Raw genomic sequence first — 20,383 nt, 5'->3', positions numbered from 1 at the left:
TGGAAAGGGTGTCAATATTATGGAGAAGGGGGCTGCTCTGGTGGTTGTTCTTAAAGAGGCTGTTGCCTCTGGGTTTTAGGACTTGTCTGGCATAGGAACACTCTGGAGGATTTAAGTTTCTGAAAAAATAAATTTAGTAGGACTACTGTTTGTTAGGGCTTGGCATACTGTGGCCATTTGGGATGTCTAGCTGGAGCCTGAATAACAGTAACCTCCAGGTTACCTTATTTTGTTACCTTTCTTTTCCTCCTTTTGGTCAAGAAGCCATTTTCAATCCCTCAATGCCAGGGCCAGGCTCATTCCTGGGAGTCATGTCCCATATAGAGGGGGAGGTTAATAAATTTATTTGCTGAGTTGGGCTTACAGAGAAAAACGCCACATCTAAGCAATAAAAGGTTCTCTGGAGGTGCCTCTTAGGCATAATTATTGGAAGACTTAGTCTCTCATTTACAGCCCCAAGATTCACAAGAGTAAGCCTCAAGATCAAGGGCTTCACTTGTTAAGTAGGGGGTTTCTAATTCCACATAGCATATATTCTGTCCAAGATAAACAGTGTCTCACATTATCTTCACTTAGTTATGCAGTCATCATCACTCTCAATTTTAAACAATTATCATAACACAAAACATCTGAGCTCTTATCAGCCACTATTTATTCAACCCTAGTATTAGTGTAGTGCTGGGAAAGTATTCCTATTAAATATAGTCTATAATATGTAATGGGGAGTTTTTCCATATAAACTGTTGTTAACTCTTTGTACCAGTGTCATGCCTTAGAAGTGTATCATGCAAACACTTATATATTTAGTATTTCTCTGTGGGTTACATGCCTTTAAACAACCACTTTGATCATGTTCACCTTCAATGCAGCACTGATACTTATAGTCCTATTAGCGAATCATCATTGCCCCGTCCCTTCCCATACCATTAAGTTCCTCTTCATTATCATGTACATATTAGGTTATCATGCCCCCCTCACTAGCTTCTGTCTCTCTCTAGTCCCCTATATTCTACATCACAAAACACTGATTTTACATTGTTCAGGGAGTTCTTATTAGTGAAAACATACAATATCTCTCTTTTTGTGTCTGACTTATTTCACTCAGCATTATGTCTCCTTTAGTGTCTGACTTATTTCACTCAGCATCCGTGTTGTCATACATTTCAGAACCTTGTTCCTTCTTGCTGCTGTGTAGTATTCCAGCGTTATATACCACAGTTTGTTTATCCACTCTTCTGTTGAAGGACACTTGGATTGTTTCCATCTCTTGGCAATTATGAACAATGCCACTATGAACACTGGTGTGCAAATGTCTGTTCGTGTCACTGCTTTCAGATCTTCTGGGTATATACTGAGAAGTGAAATTGCCAGATTGTAGGTTAAATAGATGTTGAGTTTTCTTAGGAACTCCAAACTGTCTTCCACAGCAGCTGTACCATTATACAGTCCAACCAGCAATGAGTAAGAGCTCCAATTTCTCCACATCCTCTCCAGCATTTGTAGTTTCCTGTTTGTTTAATGGCAGCCATTCGTATTGGTGTGAGATGGTATCTAATTGTGGTTTTGATTTGCATTTCCCTAATAGGTAGTGAATATGAACTTTCTCCATGTTTTTTTTAGCCGTTTGTATTTCCTCTTCAGAAAGTTATCTTTTCATATCTTTTGCCCATTTTATAATTGGGCTGTTTGTTCTATTGTCATTGAGTTGTAGGATTGCTTTATATAAGCAGGATAGCAGTCTCTTATCAAATAAATGGTTTCCAAGTATTTTCTCACATTGCGTTGGCTGCCTCTTCATCTTTTCGACAAATTCCTTTGAGGTAAAGAAGCTTTTGATTTTGAGGAGTTTCATTTATCTAGTTTTTTCTTTCATTGCTTGTGCTTTGGGTGTAAGGTCTAAGAAGCTTTATATGTACAATGAAGTTTTATATGTACAACAAAGGGTGACAATTTTAGCTAAATAACAGCATTTCTGTCCATGTGGAACTTTATTTTTTATAAGTATGACGAGTCTATATTCAGGTTATATATGGATTGTAGAGGACTGCTAGAGCCTTGTACAAGTATTATCTATTTTACAAGAGTGACTACACAATAATAACCTGAATATAAGGAGGGAGCATAATTTCTGTTTTTCTATCCATCTTAAGTCTTCACAATCTTACAATGCCTGGGGGTGCTCATATGTAGATCAATGAGATTTATACTGGATGGCATAGATCTGAGGTGGCAAGTCTTAGTGGCTAGCATGCCAATGAAGTAACTTTTACTATTTGTGAAGTTATTAATGTACAGTTAAGCAAAACATAACACTGAAATCTAATTTTTGAAGCACTCTTCACATACAAATTAAAATTAGAATAACATTTTTTTATATATTGTTTGCATTCAGTTCAAATTAGAACTGAAGCAGATGGACATGTGTGAGCATAAATGTCTAGAAGCAAATTCTTCCCCTTGAAAGTAGACACTTGTTACATATATATCCTGTGACCAGTAAGGTCATTTGCTCTGAACCTTGTATAATGTGGCACTTAAGACCTGAGACTCACAGCCACAGCCAATGATGACTTAACCTATAGAAAGCTTAGTTGGCTTACCACTGAAGGAATGAACCCAGTCTCTCACTGAACTTCAGTCTGGAAAGGGCATATTATCCCTGACATCTTGAGAACTCTCTCCATACTAGCCATCGAATAAATGGAAGCTTGAGTATAACTTTTCAGATAGCCAAACTCTTTTCATGATCTTTCTAGTCTCTGGCTTTATAGAACCACCATAAATGTGGTAACTTCTTGGCAACAGGAAACACTTTAGAGGAAAAATGAGACTATTAGAAGAAACTGTGGTAATACTAATGTTAATGAATGCCAAATAGTTTCTCATACAGTAGATAATGAATTTGAGTGTTTTATTTACCAACTAGTTAGAAAACCTGTTCTTCATCTAATCTTTCCCCAATAATATCTGAGGACATCAACAAAAATGAAAATATATTCTTACAAATAAGAGTATCATAATACTGAATATTCATTGCAACTTCTATGGCTGCAAAATATTTACCAGACTTAAAGTTAGAAGAGAGTATACGTGTTGATCTACCACTTAAAATACCTTACATGTTTTAATACAGCCTGCTATTCTTAAAGATAAAGCAGCTTAATCACTAGAAAAAATCAGTAAAAACATATTATGCAGGAATATCTGGGAAAACTGTAAAAAAAAAAAGAGAATATATCAAAATGTGCATAGGAAATATATTATTCATTGGTAAACTGAAATTGTTATTAATTACAAAGTTCCACAACATAATGAATAAACATTACAAAAATGTATAAAAGCTTAAGATGCCACTTTCAAAGGCAAAACCAAAGTTGTTCCATTGAGTAGGTTATGACTTTTAAATACACATATTCTATTAAGATAACCCTTCACATGTCTGCACGAACAAAAGAAGCAAATATTCCATCTTCCTGAGCCAAGAGGCTTTCTGGAGTGTCGTACTCTAAAATGTTTCCTCGCTTCATCACAATAACCAGGTCTGCTGTCAGAATAGTGTGAACCCGATGCTGTGAGTGAAAAGAATACATGTAAGCATTAAAAACTTCAGAGCACAAGTCAAAGCAATGCAATAGGCACACTTCATGGATTATTTAGGGACATGTCCTCATCTTGGGGTGGCAGAAGATGAAAGAGGCACAAAATTTTTATTTTTTTACTTATTTAAAATATCATTTGTTTTTAATATCATTACATACTTTTACATACTGGCACATTTGGCCAGGTCTCGTAAGAGGTATATGAACTTGAGTGTTGCTAGTGTAACAGTTTTATCACTTTTATGGAACCTTAAGTATAAGGCTAAGAAATGTACGCCAAACGATTAAATGATAAGATGAGCCATCATGAACCAGTTGGGCCATATTTTAGTCTCAACTACAATGGTCACTTGTGTAGAGTCAACTAATTCCAAAGGCTGACAACCTGAACCCTGGAAAACAGTTGAATTCTGGGAAGAGGCAACATGGGGAAGTCCATTCTGCATGCAACATTAGAATGTATTATCCAGGATTTTAGACATGCATAGTCTCTTAGTCTGTAGAAATCACTGCCACTCATTCATTCTCTACTTCCACGTGTTCCCCTTTGGAGACAGGCTTTGGTGTTAGAAATTAATAATAATAAAGACTAGAACTTATTGAGCAATACCACACACAGTCATTCATACATACTTGTTAATCATCAGAACATTCCTTGAATGTGGCTGTTATCTCTTTCCATTTTATAGGTGAGACACTGGGATGCGTAATGATAAAGTAAAATCGAGCAATCACATAGACAGTAGGTAGCAGAAGCAGAATCAAAACCAGGCTTATTGGAAATGAGAGATATTTCCACTTTGCTAGGTAGTATCTAGGACCAAAGGGAATGATCACCTGCCATTCTTAGCTTTATGGTTAAGAGTGCAGGCTCTGAAGTTAGACTGGGCTTGTATTTCAGCCTCACCATCTGTTAGTTATGCAATCTTGAGCAACATACATAACTTCTGTATGCCTCAAGTTTCATATCTGCCAAATGATGGTCATAATAATACCTGTCTCAGACGATGGTGGTGAGGATCAAATGAGATAATCCATGTAGAAGAACTGAGTACTTTGTCTGGTACATACACGCAAATAATATCAACTACTATTTTTTATTTTTATAATTGAAACAGGAAAAATGGTGCTGTAGGCCTGTTCTCTACCCTTGCTAAGATCAGGGCTCTCCAAAAGAAATGTAATCTATATAATGTGAGCCACAATATGAGACATATACAATTTAAAATTTTCTAGTAGCCACATTAAAAAGTACAAATAGGTGAAATTAACTTTAATAATATATTTTAACCCAATATATCCAAAATAGCAGTTTTTTTATGTAACTGATGATATACAATTATTGAGATATTTTACATTCTTCTATTAATATTAAGTCTTGGAAACCCTGTGTGTATTTCCCATGAAAAGCACCACTCAACTTGGACCAGCCACATTGCAAGTGCTTCAGTAGCTGTGTGTGGCTTGGGGCTACCAAACTGGACTGCACAAGTGACGAGCTCAGCATGCTGAAGGAAGTTACCCTCCAGAGGCCAAATTTAGAAATTCTATCCTGTTAGTTGATACAGTTTTCTAAAACGCCCTCTCGAACAATTACAGCCATCCCCAGGGACAAAGGCCTATCTTGCGCCCTGGGCCATGGAGGTGGTATAGTTTCAATGTTACATGCTTTCAGAAAAGCAAGCAGTCATAATTATACCTCACAATTACAGGGGAGAGAAATCTGTATATGGAGTGTGCCAATGATGCCAGCTTAGAACATACACCACTATTTTAAAAATCCACAGACAAGTCCATCATTTACTGAATATTGGTAACAAATAATATATATTTTAAAATCAGAATTTGGGGAAAATGTTTATCTTTCAGAAAGAACCAGATCTTCTAGTATACCCATGTATTTAGAAAAAAATAAACTTGAACTTCTGTGCATTCTCCATCCAGAAAAATATTAATTCTTCAATAACCATATCACAGATGTTTAAAAAAAAAAGAATTCGGCCTCCAAATCCATAAATAGATTATTGAAACACTGCCTTGATATATTAAAAGAATGTTTATTTTATAAGTAAAAATAATAACGTAGAAAAATCTTTGCCAACAGAAATAAATATAGCTGGTATTTACTCAATTATTCGAAATTACTTTTTTTCTTGAAAAAGTATGGCATCAACTGTAATAGTGTTGATGAAATTTTCAAAATGCTCCAGAGGAATTAATCTAATCAACAGTGAAAATAACTCACTTTCATACATAAATACCATTGACTATTTGGTGCTTGAGGAAGCCAGACAAAGTATCTTTTTAAGATTTCCACAATTTTCACTGCCGCTTAACAAAATTAAGAAAATAACTTTTAGGCAGGGAAGGAAACATAGTTAGGCTTAACAGAGCTGGAAATCATTCTACAGCGTCTGCCACAAGTGTGGAGGGTGTCTTCTCTCTTATGAACCTGTTAGGACAAGGTGGTCCCATGTGACACTCCCTCCCCCCACAGCTTTATGTGTTTTGGGGGGAGAAGCCCAGGTATGCTAGAGCCCCAACACTAGTGGTCTTGAAATGCAGAATGAGTAAAAGATACTTGAGTCTATGGAGACTATTCAGTGAATGTAATTGAATGGCAGTCAGGTAAGAGAACATAATTTTTGATTAAATGAGTAAATATGCTCAAGTGATCTTTCAAGTGTAGACTAAATAGGGCCACACCAAAAACGCCATGCTTCATGCAGAGCGGAGGACTAGTCTTTTTCAGTAGGCAAGGAAAATCTCTCTCCACCTTCTCCAGTGTGAAAATTCTTGAAAATATTAGAGAACTACTTTCCAAGTTAGCTAATTCTCTCACCTGTTAAAGCATTAACACCTTGTTTATGTGTGTGTGTGTTTCCCTTAGGCAGTTTGCAGAAGGTGAGCCCTGATGAGGTACCATTTCCTGCTTTCTTGAAAAAGCTGCACTTTAAAGCCTGCACTTAAAAAGAACTTATGAAGCACTCCATACATGCAATTCCCATTATTCAACAGTTAAATTTAACTAATTATTGAAATTAAGCAATGCAGTTTTCAGGACAGTATTTTTAAGGTTACCTACAAAACATCCCCAAGGAATAGTGAAATTGGTTCTTAAGATGGAGGTAAATCTGGCTCTTGGGATCTCTAAATATCATCTCTTGCATGGATACCTTAAAAAATACATGCATGTGCCTCATTTGGTATTGAACGTATCTAAAGAACATTTCTAAAATGTTCAAATGTTCAATTGACCTGAATTGTGTACTAGTACCCCCAGGGTGGGTTTCCTCATTCCCCACTTCCCCTTTGATCCGAACATTAGCCTTGTTTTACTGAGGGGGTCCCCTAAGATAACTACCAGAGAATGGGATACTTGGCAGAGTGGAGCATGGCGGTTTACTTGTTGGTCTTCACCAAAGTGAAAAAGAGGCCATTCTTGTGGGCGAGCAAGTTTGGAACTGTATCACACTCCACTAAAATACCCTCAGAAAAGACTAAAACAAGGCCTGCATCCATAATAGAAGAAACACGATGCTGGAGAGAAAACACAAACGGAAAGAAGAAGAGAGAGAAGAATCAGCGAGAAGGAAAATGGCGAAGTGTTTCATTTAAAAATAGTTTTTGTTAAGTAGTAAGCCTAAATGCGAGCAAGGATTGTTTCCATCCATCCACAAAGTGGAAGGGACAGAAAACCATGCCTTATTTTAAGTAAGCAATAATATGAATTACAAAGATTTAAACAATTCTTCAACCTGATCGGCACTACCTAAAATCAAAGTATCTGACTCTGCTGCAAGGCATCTCACTGTTTGTTTCTATTTGCTTATGTGTGTTTACACATAATTTCTATTTTTTTTTTTTTAAAACAGTAGTAGATTTGGCAATCAAATTTTGGCATTTTGCTTCTGAAACTGCTCATCAGGCCATTTGGTAATACTTCTGGGAAAGCTAGTAGAGAATTATTAAATGAACGACCATCTGCATGGGTGAGAAAGCAAAGGCCATACATAACCTGCTTGGATCCTGAGATTTAAGACATCTCATAACTGTAATTTAGGAGAGGTAGGGGGAAGTAGACAGTTTGGAAAAGGACACACATAGCTGCTTCCTCCACCCCCAACCCCTGCTTTTTTGCACAGATATAGAAACACTGGTAGAGAAATACATAAATCAACATGAGTGTATTTTATTTGCTCACATATAAAGAATATTGAATCTTGGAACAAAAACCAAAAAGTAAATTAACTCCATCTCACATACTTACAGCTATTGTAACAACAGTGCGGTCTGCGAAGGCCGTCATAACCACTTTCTGCAAAATGTTTTCCTGTCAAAAAAATAACAATCTGAATTTTCTCTGGACGACTTTCTGTTGCCATAATATTTTGTCCCTAAGCACCATGTTCTACTGTGCCTAATCCATTCTGAAAACTCTCACACCTGAATCTTCTGCAGAAAGTCTCTATCAGGGAGCAGTCTCCAGCAGCAGGTCACACTAGATTCTGCAGTGATCTTCAAAATGCAAATAACACTAAGTGATCAACTGGCAGGATGAAATATTTATTGCCAGGAAACTCAAAGAGGAAAGTGAAATCAAATGAGTATCAAAACTCATTTGTGTTATACCACAAACAGCATGTTTTCAAAACTAACAAAACCCTAAAATGATGCTAACCTTCGAGTCAGAAAAGGGAAAAAAACTGAAATCCACGCCACAAATTTGGATTTTGACCCATTAAAAGACGTTCCACGTAGGAACCATTTTTATTCCCATCACAAACCTCTGCTGTCATCATCGTTCTAAAGATGCTCATGGGTAAGGAGTCTATCTCTCTGCTTGGGAAATGCTGGAGATGACCTAAGTTTTAATGCGAAGAAGTTCTTTCTTCCAATCAAATGGCTACTTGCCACTTAATTCATATTCATACCCCCCATCTCTGTGGAGTTTATGAATCTCAGTGGTGTAAAACCTTAGTAATTGATACTGATTTTGATGTAGTTACGGTTACATAGTCTTTAATCAAGCCATTTTACTATTTTATTGCTTTAAAATAAGAAACTTTGAGAAGGCTACATAACTGACAACAGGTTCTTTGATTAGTCTAATTTAATAGAAATGGTGTCAAACTAGCATGTCCGTATCTTAATAGTCTTGAAACTATTTCATTTTTTGGGTAGTCTACCCAGTCTGAAGTGTGGTGTGGAACAAGAAAGTAACATGAGGTTGTGGGTGTCTTTCTGTTTTTGTCCTTTCTGATATCAAAATTTTAATATCAAGTTAACTTTTTAAAAAGCTTCCTTCATTGCTAGCTCATACACAGTTTGTGATTAAATGTGACATTTTCTTCACTGAATCACAGCCTTATAGATGGATTTTTCTTGAATATATCTGACACTTTTTAATAATTTCTTTCAAAAAGCAAAGTTTCTGGTTTGTTGCCATGAACACACTGTGATGGCCATTAGTAATCCTAGCCATTACTAATTCTAGTGAATCCTTCTTCAAACTGCTTTATAAAATGATTGGTTTTAGTTATCAAGAGATTCTATTAAATAGTGATTTGTATCCTTCATTTTTAGAACTTCCATGGATTAATATTTGAAATCCAGGACCATACTCTCATCAACTACACTCTGAAATTTTACTATTTTGAGAGCTTATGGGAAATAATTGTGAATTTAATTCATTTTTACTGGTAACAGAAACTACTTTAATGTAGGCATTGTGTCTCAGTTATTGTGAGTCTCAGTGTGCTCTCACATGTTGATCAGGAAAACAAACGAGAAAACACTCAAGAGTACTGAGGATTCAGAACCCAATCAGGAAAACAGAAAGTATTTTCTTTCAAATTTCTCATCCTTGGCAATTTTAAAAGCTCAGTGCCTGCACTCACCGTGGCCATGTCAATGGAAGCTGTAGCTTCATCCATGATGAGAATGCTGCTCTTGCGAACAAAAGCCCGAGCGAGGCAGAACAGCTGTCTCTGTCCAACGCTAAAATTCTCCCCACCTTCGGTGACAACCGCATCTAAATCAGAGGAAGAAGCGTGGATTTCACTGGAGAAACGCTACGAACAGTTTCCTTTGGCAAAGTCATGAAAAATACATCATTTTGTCTTTTAACAGTGTGCTGGACATCATTTTGTGGTGATGCCATGACTTCATTTTGGAAAGGTGAAGAGGAGCTTTACTTCAGGAAAATGAAGGTGAACCTGGGCCTTCCTATTTTTGACAACAGATGGTGAATTACTTCCTTTTAGTAGGATATAAAATTTGCTAAATATTTTAAGACCTGGAAGACCATGGAGATTACTTAATGTAATTTTCTAGAGCCCAAAGAGATCACATAGCTAATTCGTAGTAGAGCTTGGTAAGAAACAGACTCTCTCAACTCTAATTCCAGTTCTCTTCCTATTATACTATCTCACTAGACCATAAGCTCCAACAACATGTTTGTTTTTGTTCATCAACATATCCTAAGCATTTAGTATGATATCTGACATAGTGGTAGAATAAAATGTTGCTGCCCAGATAAATGAATGCTATATCCTCATTATCCTTTCCTTTTTTTGGTTTCTATCCACATTCATAACCTATACTATTGTGAGTTTAAGGTATATTCTTTCTTCAAATGTCTCTTTTATTAGAATTCTAACACTTTTTAGTAGGGTCCTTAGGGAAATTTCTGATTATATTCTCACAGCATCAAATCATTTCTTATAATTTTTCATGTTTATGGACTATGCATTTATTTTCCAAATTTTAATTTGAATAATAAATAACAGGGATGCTGGTGATAAATATTTTTCATCACAGTTAGCCTGAACCAGAGCTTCATCAAGCAATTGGTGTGATCTTCATTAACTATGAACGGTGTTCCATCAGTACAAGCTTAAATACAATCCCCTGTTGCTTTACTATCTGCACTATATTCTTACATTATAGTCCAAACATTATGCACACAATTCATGTTAGTGAAGAGAGAGATTATAAAGATGTATTGACTGTCTTTGCAACCATTAATGGGGTCTCTTAGTGCCAAAGGCAGGTATCAATTTCTCAGGTAGACTTGCTGGGCTCTCCAGAGGAGACATCAAAAATTATTATATGAACAAGTTCACCCAGACCTCTGTTACTCTCTCAGTCTGACACTGGCAACATCAATAAAATTATACCTAAAAACATGCTCTCTCACTTTTTGTTTGTATGATGCCTTCTCCTTAAGACTTAATTAAAATCCTAACAAGATAATTGTTTTTGAGTAGGTTCCCCTTTCCAAATAAACTAACAAATAAACATTATTTTAACTAGATGCCAAAACAACACCATGTGGCAACTACATATTGTGTGTTGAAATTAGCCTATCAAAAACTATTATCTTTCATATTGCTTTCTTAAATGAAGTCAGATTTTAAGGAAGTGAAAGTCCAAAACTTTGGATGTTCATTTCTGTGAATTAAGGATTATATCATGAATGTTTTGTTATACATATGACTCTTTTATTCTGTCATTTATCAGAAATTGTACTACTTCTGGGACTGAATTTATGTCAGTTATCATTTGAGTACATGTTTAATCTTTTATGCAGGTGGCCCAAACTTACATTACAGCAAGCAATAGAAAATAATGTCTTCAACAAACTGACATTTATATTATACAAATGAAAGAAATATGCCCTCCTCACAGAGAAGAAATGGCTGCCCTGGTGGAGAGCTGCCTGCTCTGAATGGTTCCAAGTACTCTTTGAGCCTAACAGCCTTGCAGTCTTCTTATCCACCCACTGAGAGTGAGTGATCACGTAGGCCATGCAAACAGGGATGACTATGAGGAAATATTCTGATTCAATTCCCTACCAATGATGAGAAGGCTGAAGAGACAAATCTACTGATTGGACTATTTCAAAGTGCTCACATGGAACAGAATTTGTTTGTAGGCTCATCCTCTTGCACCTGATGAAAAAGCATTAGCTTTACAAATACTCCAATAATGTTTAGGAGAGTATTTTAAATACAAGGGGATTTGATGCTAGAATTATGTGATTCTAGCATAAAATGTAGGTAGAGATATGTAGAATTAACTGCATATGTAAAAAATAACTATTATTTAGAAAATTTACCTAGACCTCCTGGTAGGGATTTGACCATGTTCTTCAGCTGAGCAATTTCTAGAGCTTCCCAGAGTCTGTCATCTGTGCATTTACACTCCGGATCTAAATTAAATCTGTAGGGGAAAAAATTTAATTAGTCTGTAAGTAAAAATAGAGGAATTGTTATGTGCATTTACTCACTGTTTTTCTTTCTCTAGAATGTAAGTTCAATGAGAACAGAGACTGTTTTGATTACTGCTGTATCCCCAGCTCCTAGAACAGTGCTCAGGAAAAAGCAGGCACTCAATTCAGGTTTGATGGATAAATGAACGAGTGGATGACCTTAATAACCTTAGCAGCAATGTGGATCTATTTTAAAAAGTGCTTATTGATGGTATTGTTCATAAGTTTATATATATATATGAGATGATACAATCAAATTCAATACTAGGATTTATCCACTTCATATTATGGTTAGGAAACTTAAATAATATCTAGGAAAATATTTCTGCAGAACTGGTGCTAAATACACAAATCTATATGGCAATATATATTGCCATTTTAATGAGCTGTGCAGCATCAATGACAACAGAAGTATTCACAATGCTTCAGAGATATAAATTCACTATGGTCTTGCCAAATAACTTGATACACCTGGAACTTTCAGTTGAAGTTATCTGACGGCTGAAATAAGCAATCATACATGTATTTTCTCTTTGCTATAAGAAATAATTACTAAAAGGAGGTGTCAAATACTTAGATATCAAATGGGAGCAAGAGAGAACAAATTAGATGGATGACAGGGATGATCTGGTGGATACTGGAGTCAGACAAACTTCCAGTTGAAATCACAGTTGTACCACAATCTAGGTTTGTGAACTTGAGCAAGTTGAAGGTTCTCTGAATTTTGATATCCTCATCTGTAATATGGATATATTAATATGTATCCCAGAGAAATTCTGTGAAGATTTAATGAGATACCATATTTAAAGCACCTAAAAGCTAGTACATAAATCCATTCATTTTTAGAAGAAACCATGAACCAGGCATGGAGAAGATTGTGGCAGCTTCTTAAAGGCAATTTTGGCTAATGAAAGGTTGTGAAAGATGGGGAGATAATTAAAGGTATTAAGCAAACTCAATATCTGCTGAGGCAAGGCCAGAAACACTAGAGTTCGGAAGGACAGTTGTAGGGTGGAACACCTCAGGAATGTCTGCCAAGAAACACTGCTCCCCAAGTACAGAAAAAAAGTGGCTTTTGTAGGATCAACAGAAAGGGAGGAGTTCCTGGAGATATAACAGGATTTCCCAATGCAAATCATTGGACGAAATATTTGATCTTACCATTTTGATAATGTCATTTCACACTCCGCTGGAAAACGATTGAGTAAAACCCTCCTATAAGCCAAAGGGTAAAACCCTCACACAAGTTTTTCCTGATACCATCACCTACCTAATAGAACCACTGAATAGTATTGGGTCTTGCAGAATGATTGAAAGTCTAGAACGTAGCGTGTGCAGTGGTAGTTTAGAAATGTCTATCCCATCAATGACAATCTTTCCTGTTAAAGAGAAATAAAAATTACAGGCATGTAGTAAAATCACAAGAAAAATAATATTTGTTTACAAATTGTAAGTATTTAGCTAGTTCAGGCTTGGAATCCAGAAGAGGAAGATTTCCATTTAAGTACCAAAAACATGCCTACATGTCTCTAAGAAAAATATGCATTTTGGTGATAGTTTGTCTCTTTCATGTATTTTCTTCTAGAGGAGTTTTCAGTTGGTATTCAATTTATGTGGCTCTCATAATCCCAAAGTAAATTTTCCCCTTAATAGGTCTTCTTCCTTCTAATATTTCTTTATCTTCCTTTCCTTTTTTTTTTTCTTCATAGGTATTGTCATATTTGACATTCAATATACTTTTACTTATTTGTTTTATTGTCCTCCCCCAACTGGCATATAAGCTCCTTGAAGACAAGAGATTTTTGTCTGTCTTTTCATTGCTGTATTGATTGAATAGTATAGTGCATTAAAACAGGAATGTAAATTCTGATATGGTTTATCAAAGTTTAATAATTTTCCCTATACTCTGTGTAGACTTATGCAATCTTTAGGTCCTTTTCCAAACTTGTGAATTTCACTGTATCATATCACTTTTGTGCAAGGGCATCATTGCCCCGTAAGTAAAGTGTGCCAGGCTCGGAATGGCATCTGCAGTCCCTTTTACCAGCTAGACTTAGATTCCAGAGCAGGCAAGCATGGTTAGCTTAAACTGTCTTTTAGGAATAAGGTATTATCTATTAAAATTTTGATAGCCTAATGCTATTAAAAAAAGAATAGATCTTTGATAGTTCACATGGGCCTGAAAACATGTGCTTGGACCCATGAAGATCAAACTAACCTAATATGATCAGTTGTAACTACAGTTATTTAATGGAAAGTGTCAATCAGTTAACTTTGGATCATGTAATTGCTTTATAACACAATCCCATTGAAAATCGTTAACATTTCTGTGTGTTATATATTTAGCCATGGAAAGAGTAAGCTGCTAACCCAGTGGTAGATGCTTATCCTGTTCCTAAATCTAAACCCCATAGGTACTTTGTTGTTGATAAACTGACCTCTTTTATCTCACAGAGCTGTTGGGTAGATTAAATTAAATTATATAAACTGTCAAGCACAAGAAAAATGCAAAATATCATAATAGTCATAATCACTACAGATAATAATTGTAAGCACTTTCTTGAGCTGCTGGTCAGATACTTGGCTGTGGATCCCCTTTCATTCAAGATTGCTTATATGCTGGCCTATTTATAGACCATTTGATAGAACTAAATAATGTGACTGTTTTTCTTTGCAAAGATTCAATTATTTCCATGCTTTTATGTATAATATTATTAATAATTTTGCAGATGGATACATATTTTTCCATATTGTTAACATGTGCTTGGCACTTTACACCAAATATTGGCTCTTTGTAAAATGTTCAATGTCATTATGCCATGATAAGATAAAACTTAAGGGTCATGCATCAAAATTAAGAATGTAGATTACTCATCTCCTTGTAGTACTTTATTTGATGGGAAGAAATATATTTTTAGCATGAGGGAAGCAAGGCAGTCTAGGAATTCCTCTCTCTTCCTTCCTCTTAAAATGCCACCTCCATCTGCTGCTATTCAAAGTGGGTGGCCTTGTTTCCATTTTACCTGTTTATTAGGATTCTTTAGCAACAATCTCTAGAGCTGAGTTTAGGGCTCAGAATTTTATTCCTCCAGTTCTATATTCTGTCTTTACTTCCAGGTTGTTTATTTGGGATACTTGCCTCAAACCATGCCAAAGTTCTTAAAAATATTTGCTTTTTATTTCTGCAAAATTTGGTAAATTGGTGGTGGTATATTTTTTAAGGAAAAAAAATTTAGTTCGTAACTCACCATCAAATATATCAACCATCCTGAAGAAAGCCAGAGATAAAGATGATTTCCCACTGCCTGTGCGACCACATATGCCCACCTAGAAGAGCAACTGGGACTCAGAGAGGAGAGGACTCAGACAAAGGATAGAGACGGGCAGAAGAATTTTTAACTCAGACCAGATGCCATGATAGAACCACAATTCTATTTAACTAGTCACATTAAAATCACCACACAGAGATAGCCCTTTCTTGTCAGATCATCCTTAATAAATGACCATTTTAAGATAAAAGCATGAAATCTTCAATTATTTCATTCTAACTCTTCTGATTTCCATGTGTTGTTTTTCTTTTGTGGCTTACTTTTTGCATGTAGGTTATTGTCAGTCTCATAAGTAAGAACTCCACTTTATCTTAGTAGTGACAATTTTGTAACAAAAACCAGAAAGAATACATTTTTTTCTGCACACTTTTTCTTTTTCAATAACTAAAAATAAATCATTTTGGGACTCGAACTAGTAAGGATGCAAAAGTTCCCAAGAGCATGTCAGGTATGGCCGTGAGCCAGAATTCAGAAATTTAAAAAAAAAACAAACATGCATGCTGTTGACTTTTCTGATCTTTAGGGGAGACTAATGAATGGCAGTCAGACCTAGAGAGAAAGTATTTTACTCTGATCCATCTTTTCCTTTTCTCATTTATGTAGATAATTTGACCTGTAAAGCGTAGGGAATATTACATAAGCCCAGTGAAAATACACTTGGCAAGATGTCTGAAGAGCTTAGGTGGCAGCAGAATGGATCAATCAGAGCTTTCGTGCATGAAATAAATCAAATGACAGTGAATTCCATACCTTTTGTCCTGGTTTGATGTAGGCCTTGACATGTTTAAGAACGGGTTTCAAATTATTTTCATATCTAACACACAGATCATGAATCTTGATCTCCCCTTCCTGTGGCCAATGTTCTGGAACTTGAGAAGGATCTGAGGGGTGGGGTGGTGATACATAGATAGATAGATAGGTTCATTGATAGATAAATAGACAGAAAACATGCATGCTTATATACATATGTGCATACATATATTTAAATCTTTTCTAAATTTAAACTCTGATGTTTTTTATTTAAATCATATTCAAAGTGAGAGCCTCTTGATTCAAAACCATTATCTTTCTGTTTTAGGAACATTAACTAGTATCATATCTCTTCTGTATTCCATTGCTAACTTCTCTTCAAGGTGAACCCAGTTCATTTGTTAGTTGATTCATTTGTTCGGTCAAATATTTAGGTGTTTAAAATGTGAGAGATACAGGGCTGTGCTGCTGGGAGCCCTCCAGGTGCCCACTGTCTTGGAGGAAGCATACAAGTAAATCAGCATCTACAGGGCTGTGTGGCAGTCACGTGTTGGAGGAGAACCCACCATGCTCTGGGTGCACAGATAGTAGTAACCTGGGACTTCAAGGAGAATTTAAAGAGGAAATGGGGCCTGAGGTGAATTTTAAAGGATGAGAGACGGGGAAGTTCGTTTCAGATATATATGGAGAGAGGAATGGAGATGAATGCATAGCACGTTAGTGTGGCCAGAGTAAAAGTTGTGTGGTGGGTGATAAGAAATGAGACAATGTGGTCGGCAAGGGTTGACTAATGAGGGGTCTCATAGTCTTAGCAAAGGAATTTGAATTTTGTCCTTGAAGGCTAGAAAGCTGTTAAAGGATTTAAGCAAAGGAATGCATTTTTTTAGCATGAGGTTTGCATTTAAGAAAGATTACTTTGTTCTCAGTATTGAATTTTATGCGAAGATGAGACACTCAGTATTTTAAGACGTAAGTTTCTCGACTTCTATGTTAATAAGGTCTTGAGAATGAGAATACAATACAGTTCAGAGTTTAAGTCAGTATTTAATAAAGCCCAAATATCTTCATAATTATCATTAAATATTATTAATTAATATCCCCTTGGACACTGTATCCAAGACTGTTCAGGCCTCCATAATCATATCTTTTCAGGTATACATTATCAAGCAAAATCAAGATGAGTGGGGATATTCTCTAGATAGTGAAGTGGAAAACAAAAGCAATGTGCTTGACACATAACAGATATTGGTTTAAAAATAAACATATAAACAAAGTAATATTCAGAACAATACCCATGGTGCCTTCATAGTTCTCAGACTCCATTGTCAAGAAACTGTTCACTTTCTTCACTGCACCCATCTGGACCTCCAAGTCTGCCAAATTCCTCACAACCCAATTCAAATAATTGGTTATCTGTATCAGGTGATAAGAAAATCAATGCACTTAAAATTAGGTAGTGTTTATATAATCAGCAGATATTTTTGGATAAGATGACACTTGGACAGTAAGTATACAGCATTATGTACAATTCGAAAGTGCTACAGGAGATCAGAGACCAGAGAGAATATCATGGGATAAAGTTGGCAGAGGTGTCTGCTCATCTTCAAGGGTTGCTAAGTTTCAGTTTTGAGAACTGTCCTCTGATTTGCCTGCAAAATGAGTATTTGAATTCACTTTTGTTCTTGCACTTATTTCATTTACATTCACATTTATTTTAGTGAATTTAATGTTCCCAACTGGGTTGTCAGGACAGGGATTCCAAACAGCCTTGGGAGTGCTCTGAGCATGTGATCTGAAGTTTTTAAAATTTGTTCACAATATCAGAAATGAATAGAAGCTGTCCTAAAATGTTGGGTTTGGGCCCAAATCTACTATTACTTGAAGGATTATCTTGTTATGAATTTCAAACTTCTCTCCCAACATCCATGAATAAAAATTGTAACTATGGAAAGTACCTCCACCACTGCACAGAAAGTGAGATATTTTCATTCATACTTACTGTAAGTGCATACAGAAGACCTAAGCCCACCAATCCTGAATTGGAAGACCCACTAATGGATGCAATAGATGCAGTGAGGACAATGCAAGCTCCCAGATAATCCTAAAAGGGAGCAAGAGAAAAAGTTAGTAAATTATTCCCAAGTGCTTAAGCCAAAGATCACAATCAACTCAGCGAAGAGGCTATTGAGAATGCATGTCATTCCATGTGTGTCCCATAAAGTTTCAGAGGAAGGCTACCTAAGATATTGAAGAATGACAACTCACAATATTAGATGTGGAATGGAGACTGATGCAGTGCTCTCATTATATACATCAAGATATGGGTTCAGAGAAGTTAAAGGCTTTGCCAGAAATTAAGCTGCAATTTGTGGCAACCAGGATCCGACGTAGGGTCCTCCCACACACACACCTTTTACAGCATTGTGTTGTCTACAGTATGGATCACACAAGTAATTACTTTTGGACATAGTTTTCTGGTTTAGATTTCATGGGTGCTTATGTCTAGGTTGTAATTAGCTCCCCTGAGTGCTGTGGCAAGGCTCTTGCAGGAATCCGACACTGGTTAACTTGATGAGATTTGGATCTGTAAGAAAGGAAACTGCTGAACTTATTGTTAACTATCTGGATTCAGAGTCTGGGACATTAAATCTACAGATTTCACGTAAAGAAGAATGAAGGTTATATTTGTTAATAAATTATAACTAGGCATAACTTGGAGTATCTGAATTGTCTGTGACTCAATGAGAAACTCTCTTGCAAAATTTTAAAAACTCATCAAGGCCAGGCTTAGACTCAAATAAGAGGTAAGGGCCATCTGTCCATTTTCTAACTGAGGGGTAGGGAACACTTGCCCATTTCCTAACACCTATTTTTCTCTTCCATTTTCCAGCATTCATAGATTACTGCTTTAATCTTAAAATGCTTCATGCTGATGTGTTATATGTCCCAGAAGCAGATAGAATTTCAGGCATTGGCACTTTCTAGAATTACTTCAAGTCTCACCTCTTCTCCACCTAGATACATCTCTGGTCCCTCAGATAAACAGGTGCTAAACAAATGATGAGACTTTACTCACATCAATGGAGTTTAATATGCTGAAGTAAAAGAATAAAATTTCTCAAATTAGTTCACGTACATATATTCCTGCCTTTTCAAAAAATAACTCCGAAGATCAAACTGTTAGAACAATCAATGAACTCTGCTTTGGAGGCAGAGATCCACATTCAAAGGCAGCTTTGCCACATACTAGGTACTGAGCTTGGGCAAATAATTTATCCCTGTTGAGACTCAGTTTCCTCTGCAAAACAGAAATATCTAATTCACAGGGGTGTTCAAGGAAATGCAAAATTAAATGCTTCCATGTGTTAGGATGTATTTTTTTCCTCCTAGATGACTTTCACATGTTTGAAGCAAGCTTAAAAATTTGTGTACATCATAAAACATGAAAGGTTGAAAAAAAGCCATAAAAGTTAATTCTGTATTAATTCCCATGATCTTGGAAAAAAAAAAAATCATGTATTCCCTCGAAGCAATAAATTGTATGGAGGTAGTAAAAACTTCTTTGATTGCTTCTTCTGATGTATACATTTGTTAAGAACTGGCATGTCCCAATCAGACAGTCCCTCTTCCTCCTTTATTTGAAGCAACTGCTACACAGATATAAAATCTAACCAGTCTGGGCTGCTCATTTGTAGTTGATAAATGCCAACATGCTCCCAAATACTTCTAAAATATTTACAGCAATATCAAATTTTCCTTTCACCCCTCTTGTATAAAGTTAATAATTTATTTAGTTGTTTTTATAAAATTTATTCTCCATCTTTTCTAAAATGACTCATAAAGAGTTTCTGTGCTAAGTCCCAGGAAGTACATTAATAACAAGATAGTTCCAGCATGGTTGTTCCTGGCTTGATCCAAAAGAATATGCCTTTTAGCTTTGGTGAAATTTATATGGGCAACATATATGTAAGGCTTTGAAGCAAGGCACCTCATTTATCAATTTCTATTCTCTGCTTCCTCCCACAAATGACCTCATTGGGAAGAAGAGCTTCATTCATTATTTATTTTAAAACTACAAATCAGGTCATATACCTTCACTGTTTAAAATTATCAATGCTTTCCTATTGCACTTAATCATAAATTCAAACTGGTAGCTGACAAGGCCTTATATGATCTAGAGTCTAGATTCTAGATCCTGTCTACTCTGACCTTATGCGAGATTCCTTTCTTGCTTCTTCACTCTGCTCTGTCCATCTGGGCTCCTTCCTGTTCTTGGCAACACCCCAACTTTGTTTATGCCAATGATTCTGCCTGAAATTCTTGTCCCACAGATCTCTGAACCCCTGGAACCTTCTCATCATTTAAGGGTCAACTCAAGTATCACCTCTGGAGGCCTTGTTTTCTGGATTCCCATTCCCAGCCCTGGAACT

At 36.1% G+C, this 20,383-nt stretch overlaps 1 protein-coding gene across 7 annotated transcripts in view; it reads right to left on the bottom strand.

Annotated features, from left to right (window-relative positions):
- Nucleotides 1-3,237: 3,237 nt before the first annotated feature.
- ABCC9 (ATP binding cassette subfamily C member 9) overlaps nucleotides 3,238-20,383 on the bottom strand; it is a 164,455-nt gene continuing 147,309 nt past the window's right edge. For all 7 annotated transcript variants that reach the window (XM_037845658.1, XM_037845659.1, XM_037845657.1 and 4 more), the window contains 9 exons: nucleotides 17,953-18,054; nucleotides 17,246-17,366; nucleotides 15,954-16,084; nucleotides 15,123-15,201; nucleotides 13,145-13,253; nucleotides 11,722-11,825; nucleotides 9,500-9,633; nucleotides 7,870-7,932; nucleotides 3,238-3,569 (listed from right to left, as the gene is read on the bottom strand). In XM_037845658.1, coding sequence (XP_037701586.1) covers nucleotides 3,432-3,569; nucleotides 7,870-7,932; nucleotides 9,500-9,633; nucleotides 11,722-11,825; nucleotides 13,145-13,253; nucleotides 15,123-15,201; nucleotides 15,954-16,084; nucleotides 17,246-17,366; nucleotides 17,953-18,054 — 981 coding nt within the window. In that variant the 3' untranslated portion in view covers nucleotides 3,238-3,431. The remainder of the gene's footprint in view (nucleotides 3,570-7,869; nucleotides 7,933-9,499; nucleotides 9,634-11,721; nucleotides 11,826-13,144; nucleotides 13,254-15,122; nucleotides 15,202-15,953; nucleotides 16,085-17,245; nucleotides 17,367-17,952; nucleotides 18,055-20,383) is intronic.

Source organism: Choloepus didactylus, chromosome 8 (assembly GCF_015220235.1).
Source record: "Choloepus didactylus isolate mChoDid1 chromosome 8, mChoDid1.pri, whole genome shotgun sequence".
Classification (NCBI taxonomy): domain Eukaryota; kingdom Metazoa; phylum Chordata; class Mammalia; order Pilosa; family Megalonychidae; genus Choloepus; species Choloepus didactylus.
This window is presented reverse-complemented; position numbering and strand designations above follow the sequence as displayed.